This window comes from Marmota monax, unplaced genomic scaffold, assembly GCF_021218885.2.
Source record: "Marmota monax isolate L192 unplaced genomic scaffold, Marmota_monax_Labrador192_F-V1.1 WCK01_AAM20220418_F8-fsc00218, whole genome shotgun sequence".
Lineage (NCBI taxonomy): Eukaryota > Metazoa > Chordata > Mammalia > Rodentia > Sciuridae > Marmota > Marmota monax.
Window position 1 is genome coordinate 738711 of NW_026694764.1, and position 5739 is coordinate 744449.

The 5739-nt window shown below is 43.8% G+C and overlaps 1 protein-coding gene across 4 annotated transcripts; it reads right to left on the minus strand.

The window, feature by feature from the left end:
- Window positions 1-431: 431 nt before the first annotated feature.
- Window positions 432-5516, minus strand: Znf232 (zinc finger protein 232). Of its 4 annotated transcripts, none has more exons than XM_046425024.2 (5): window positions 5386-5512; window positions 5217-5303; window positions 3933-4407; window positions 3521-3674; window positions 432-1234 (listed from the first exon to the last, which is right to left on the minus strand). In XM_046425024.2, exons 3-5 carry the CDS (start codon window positions 4347-4349, stop codon window positions 474-476), a joined length of 1332 nt encoding a protein of 443 aa, XP_046280980.1. In that variant the 5' UTR covers window positions 4350-4407; window positions 5217-5303; window positions 5386-5512; the 3' UTR covers window positions 432-473. The 4 variants fall into 4 exon arrangements, with proteins under 4 accessions (XP_046280980.1, XP_058428787.1, XP_046280979.1 ...); XM_058572804.1 differs by having other exon boundaries at window positions 5196-5303; XM_046425023.2 differs by lacking the exon at window positions 5217-5303 and having other exon boundaries at window positions 5386-5516.
- Window positions 5517-5739: the final 223 nt, after the last annotated feature.

Genomic DNA, 5739 nt, shown 5'->3' on the forward strand with positions numbered 1-5739 from the left:
AGGTAGTAGCTGTTCTTCATTCCACTATTCCTATATCCTTTAGTAGATCATACCCTTTTACTAGTTAATTCTTTATATTAAACTTTCCTTTTTCAAATTACTAGTGTGTATTCTGTCTCCTGCTTGGACGTTTGCAGATGTGACCTTCTCCAAGGAAGTAGACCAGTGTGCCCAGGACACTGAGCAGTTATGCTGTGCTAGCATTAGAACTCTACTGAAGTAGTCATTACTATCCTTATTTTATTGGTGGGCAGCTAAGAGTCTGGTTCAAGGTCTGCCAGAGAGAAGCAGCAGCACAATTTGGCTATTACTTATAGCCAAAGGTATCCTATGGCTATATTAATTTTAATAAAAGGACATGAATTAATAAAATCTTCAGTTGACACTACATGGACAGTTTTTCCTAAATCAAGAAAGACACAGGAAAAACCTTAAGATGCTTATAACTTTTATGAGATCTAGTCTTAAGTAGCTTAGACAAAAGTACAAGTCTGTCTGGAGACTTTATCATCTTCAATACACTGGGAAGGCTCTTTGCTAGCATGAACTCTCTGATGTCTAATAAGCTCTGAACTCCATCTGTAAGCTTTCCCACATCCTTTACATACAAAAGGTTTCTCTCCACTGTGAATTCTCAGGTGCTGACTAAGATATGAGCTTTGACTGAAGGCCTTCCCACACTCATTGCACTCATAGGGCTTCTCTCCTGAATGAATCCTCTGATGTTGAACAAGATGAGCACCCCACCTGAAGGCCTTTCCACATTGACTACATTCATAGGGTTTCTCTCCAGTATGAATTCTCTGATGCTGAATGAGGTTTGAGCTCTGATTGAAAGTTTTTCCACAGTCACTACACTTATAGGGTTTCTCTCCAGAATGAATTCTCTGGTGGATTACAAGATGTGAGTTATAAATGAAGGCTTTCCCACATTCACTACATTCATGGTCTTTCTTCCCTGTGGGAATTTTCTTATTTGTGACAACCATCTGTCTGAAACTTTTCCCTTGAGCAGGGGACCACTTCCGTCTCTTTGCTTTGGAATTTCTTTGCTGCTGTTCTAAGGTGCCCTCAACTTCAGAGGTAGCTTCAAATGGAGAAGCGTCGGTAGTGAGTTTTTCTGAGAACACTTGTGATTCCACTTTGGTAATGGGCAGCTGTGGCAGTGATCCTTTGTCCTTGGGTTTTGGGCCATCTTCTGCAACAACTGATGGAAAATGTAATAATACCTGTTCTGGATATATGGAGAAATGACACTTAGATTAGAACTTATATTTCTGGAAAGAAAATAAAAGGTTAAAAATATTCACTAAATAAAATCTTCAGCTGACACTAAATTAACAGTTTTTCCTAAATCAAGAAAGACACAGGAAAAACACTGGAAGGATATTTACTTAGATATTATCCATGGTTATCTCTTGGTGATGTAATTATACATAGGAGAGGGTTTCTTTTTGTTTTCTCCCCCACCCACTCCTCACTTATCTGTCCCTCCAGATAATTTTTCATTTTTCCAGAATGAAATACTAAAGTCTCATTTGAAAAATAAATTTCACCAGCCACAATGGTACACACCTATAATCCCAGCAGCTCAGGGAGCTGAGGCAGGGGGATCATAAAAATCAAAGCCAGGCTCAGCAATTCAGCAAGACATTAAGCAACTTAGGAGACCCTGTCTCAAAAGACAAAAAAAGGGTTGGGGATGTGGCTCAGGGCTCAGTGCCCCTGGGTTCAATTTCCGGTACACACATGCACAAAAAAAAAAAAAAAGAAAAAGAAAAAAAAAGTTTCGAAGCAGAGTCTTTTTAGAATTTAGTCAAAAATAAGAAAAAAAAGTATTTTCAAGGAATTGGGGAGTGGTCAACTAATGTTGGGAAGGAAGGGAAAAACAAAGAAGAATCATTAGGGTCAGGAGAAAGGGATTTTCCTAAAGAAAGAAAGACTGCCCTTCTCAGCTCTGTAAACTCATTCATTCTCCTGCCCCATAATTCATCAGCCACTAAGGAGGATCTTCACATAGTTGCATGGATCTCCTTGCAGGGAGGACTCATCAGCTCCCTGCCTCCTACAGCTTGGTGCTCTCTGCCTTTCCCTTTGATCTGCTCCTTAAAAAAGGAAGAAGAGGCCTGAGGGTGTGGCTCAGTGGTAGAGTGCTTCCCTACCATGTGTGAGGCACTGGGTTCAATTCTCAGCACTGCACATAAATAAATAAATTAAATAAAGGTTCATCAACAACTAAAAAAAAATTAATAAAAAGGAATAAGAGAATGCTTTGCATTTTTGTTTTTAAATATCTGTATTAGTTATTTTATTTGTCTAACACTCCCTATGGTCTAAGGAATACAAAAAGCAATTGCTTTAAAATCACTAAAGATCATTTGATTTAAAAAATCATTTTTTTTCAGATTCAATGCAGTGGTTAAAGAAATCTGAAATATGCTTGCTATTATAAAAAAGGCACATGATACCTAGCTTTTTAAAAGTTAAGTATCAAGCTGATACTGTTTAATAAACAAAACAAGTAAAGACAAGAAAGAGTCTGGAAGAAAGACAAGGAGGGAAGGAGAACTGGGAGATAAAACATACTTTTGGAATAGATGCTAAGATTACTTTCCATTTCTTGTTTTTCCCTTTTGTTGTAATAAAATTCAATTTTTTCACATGCTTGTTTGGTAGTGGGATTGTGGTGCTAAACCGAATATTGAATAGAACCAAATATTGATTAGCAACAATACATTCACATGATGTTATAGAGGTCAGCAAAGACAGTTTACAGTCCTGAGGCTCTAAGCCTACTGCTCCATGTTTAGTGTTTGCATTAGAGAAAGAGATGAGGATGTTTGTGGGCATGTATGCAGGCCAAAAAGAAAATTTTTTCAATTAATCTGAAGGAAGAAGGTAGGTACAGACATAAAAGTTTCAAATAAGGCTTTTAGATGGTAGAGTGTACATGGCACATAAAGGTAATGACAGGCTGTGTCTCACATAAGAGTGCTTTATGGCTTAAAAAAATGTGTTGTGGGAGACATGGGGAAACCAAAAGAAAAGGATCTTAAGGCTAGACTCTAGTTCATGGCAAAGCTATTTTGAACTAGGTGTCAAGAGCAGTGGAGATAAGGCAGGCAGTGAGTAAAATATTTTGTGGTCCTGCTTTAGGGATCCTTAAAGCTGAGAAATACTAGCCAGCCTTATAGCCAGATAAAATATAAATTTGATTTAATTCACAGAGTTACCTTATGAGGTAGGTCTTGTGTGTGTGTGTGTGTGTTTGTGTGTGGTGCTGGGGATAGAACTAAAAAGCTTCTCACATGCTAGGCAAGTGCTCTGCTATACAGCTACACTCCCAGCACTAAGGTAGCTTATTGTAATCCCAATTTTATAAGTGATGAGATAGGCTAAGTCTCTGACCTAGGAGGCAAGACTTGTGAGGCCATGATGAGCATGGCAAACATTTGAGGACCTATATGTCCTTTTTTATGTCATTTCCCCTCTTCCCTCCCCACAGAATCCTGCTCCTCACCACTCTCTGGCAAAGGCTGGGTCTCCTGAGATTCACACTTGAGCTGGGTCTCCTTAGGTTGGAGCTGGATGCTTGGTTCCTCCTGGGCTGGTCCCAGAGATGCCTTCTTCTCCCACGGCTCTTCCTGTGCAGGTCCATCTGCAGGGCCTGGAACCTGGAGGTGATCAGGCACCACTCGGTTTATGGGGGACCAAAGCTTCCAAAGAGACTTTAGAGAGCCTCCTCAGAGTCAGCACAGGGAAAGGAAGAGGAGCTAGAGTCTCTTTCTCATTCAGAGCTTGAGGGTGGAAAAGACAGAGATAGAAACACATACTAACTGCTCTACCTTGGCAACTCCCCCTATTGCTGCCCCTATGTCCAGCCTGAAGGTCATTGATCTGGTTCCCACAACAGATCAAATCCCCCTTCCCACCTGCGGTCCTGGTTCAAGTCCTTTCTCTAAATCTTCCAGCACAGTCACAGCCTCCTCTCCACTCTTTGGGTGATGTTCTCGCACCCAGGACCGGAGTTCCTCAGGCAGGATGGTCAGGAATTGTTCCAGCACCAGTAAATCCAGGATCTGCTCCTTGGTGTGTCTCTCTGGCCTTAGCCATTCACAACAGAGTGCCCGTAGTTGGCTCAGGGCCTCCCTTGGACCAGGGGTCTCCTGGTAGCAGAGCTGCCTAAAGCGCTGACGGAAGATCTCTTGGCTGCTGGAGTGGTTCCCAGGTAGCCTGGTCTCATATTCCCAAGACTGTTCCTCTTTTTTTGGCTTCAAAATAACAATCTTCTCTTGTTCCTGTGTATCCTGAAGGGCCAGAGTTTTAGCTGCTGTTAGTGGTACAGCCATAGTAGCCTGGACTAGCTCTGCAGAAAGCCCACACCAGCTGGAATCTTTCAAGGGCACCCTGTAACATAAGGAATCATTCATTTTTTTTTCATCCATTAAACACATACTCAACATCTACAAAGAGCCAAGTCCTGTACAATTCCCTTTCCTCTTTCTCCTTCAATTCCACTAAATCACTGTCTTTGAGAAAGTTGCAATCTGGTAGAGACAGACATGTAAAATGTTTTTCTACAACTAGATAAATGCCATAACAAAAACTGTTCTGGGACCTACAGAAAGAAATAACTACGGGAAAGAAACCAAGTCTGAAACAAAACCCACATTTCCAGATTCAAAGTCCAGAGCTGAGCAGCTCTCTGTGCCTGGTGTAGAAGAGGAGGACCCTTCACAGATGGCCCCTCCACCCTTCCTCAAATTTCTGAGGTAGTACTACAGCAAAAGAAAATGTAAAGTCCTTCTAAGGGTTAGATCACATATAAACGTCCAGGATTCCTGCAGGATTGTTATGGGACTTTTAGAAAGAACAGACTTAGGGGTACAATGTCCACCGTCAGGATATCTAACAGGGCAAGAGATGGATGCACCCAGTGGCCACTAAAGCAGCATACACAGGTAATACTGGCCGAAAAGACAAAGGCGCTCAAACGCACAGCCAATGTTCCAGAGTGATGCCTTAGCGATGCCAACGCCCAGCTGAACTCTGCCTGGCGTTGGCAGGTGCACACCCGAAAGCCCTGGGGAGAGGCTGTGGTCTACGCTAGTTATAACAAACCATCTCCACCCTTCAGTTTTCCCTCTGGGATCCTCAGAAAAGAGAAGAGGGACCCCAAGATCGCCCAGCAGGACCTTCCCCGACAAGTGACGCACAGCGAGGGTCGGTGGGGAACCAGACCCCTCTGCACAAAATCCCACGAAGCTGCCTGCGAGGTCTGTTCGCTGTAGGGCTGCCGCTACCTGCGAACAAAAAAAAGCTGACCAACAAAAGCTGCCGGGCCACTCGGAGTTGGATCTCCAAGTGCCCAAGGCCGGGACTCACCCTACAGAGGCAGGGCATCCATCAGGCACTGCCGTGCACGGCGCAGTCCCAGCCCCAGTCCTAGCTCTAGCCCCAGCTCCAGCTCCAGGTTTGCGCCTGCGCGTTTAGTAACGAGGCCTCCATCTCCCAGAAGCCTCCGCGCCGCCTGCGGCCTCTGGTAAACTCCGGCGTGAACTGTCTCGGACGCGAGTGGCAGGCAACAGACTTGCCTACAGTACGCCTGGACTTAGGCTGTCGGGCCCAGCGAACACCTCTTGCAGTCCCTGTGGAGGCAAAGGGGAGGCGGGGGTGGAGGCGGAAGCCAGGGGACCAAATTCGGCGGACTTCTATTCTCTGTGAATTGTAGTATAAGGG

Coding starts and splice junctions, on each gene's coding strand:
- Znf232 (XM_046425023.2), bottom strand. CDS start 4,349: ATGGCTGTACCACTAACAGCAGCTAAAACTCTGGCCCTTCAGGATACA. Junction 3,675..3,932: donor GACTTGAACCAGGACCGCAG/GTGGGAAGGGGG, acceptor GATCACCTCCAG/GTTCCAGGCCCTGCAGATGG. Junction 1,235..3,520: donor CCAGCCTTTGCCAGAGAGTG/GTGAGGAGCAGG, acceptor CCATATATCCAG/AACAGGTATTATTACATTTT.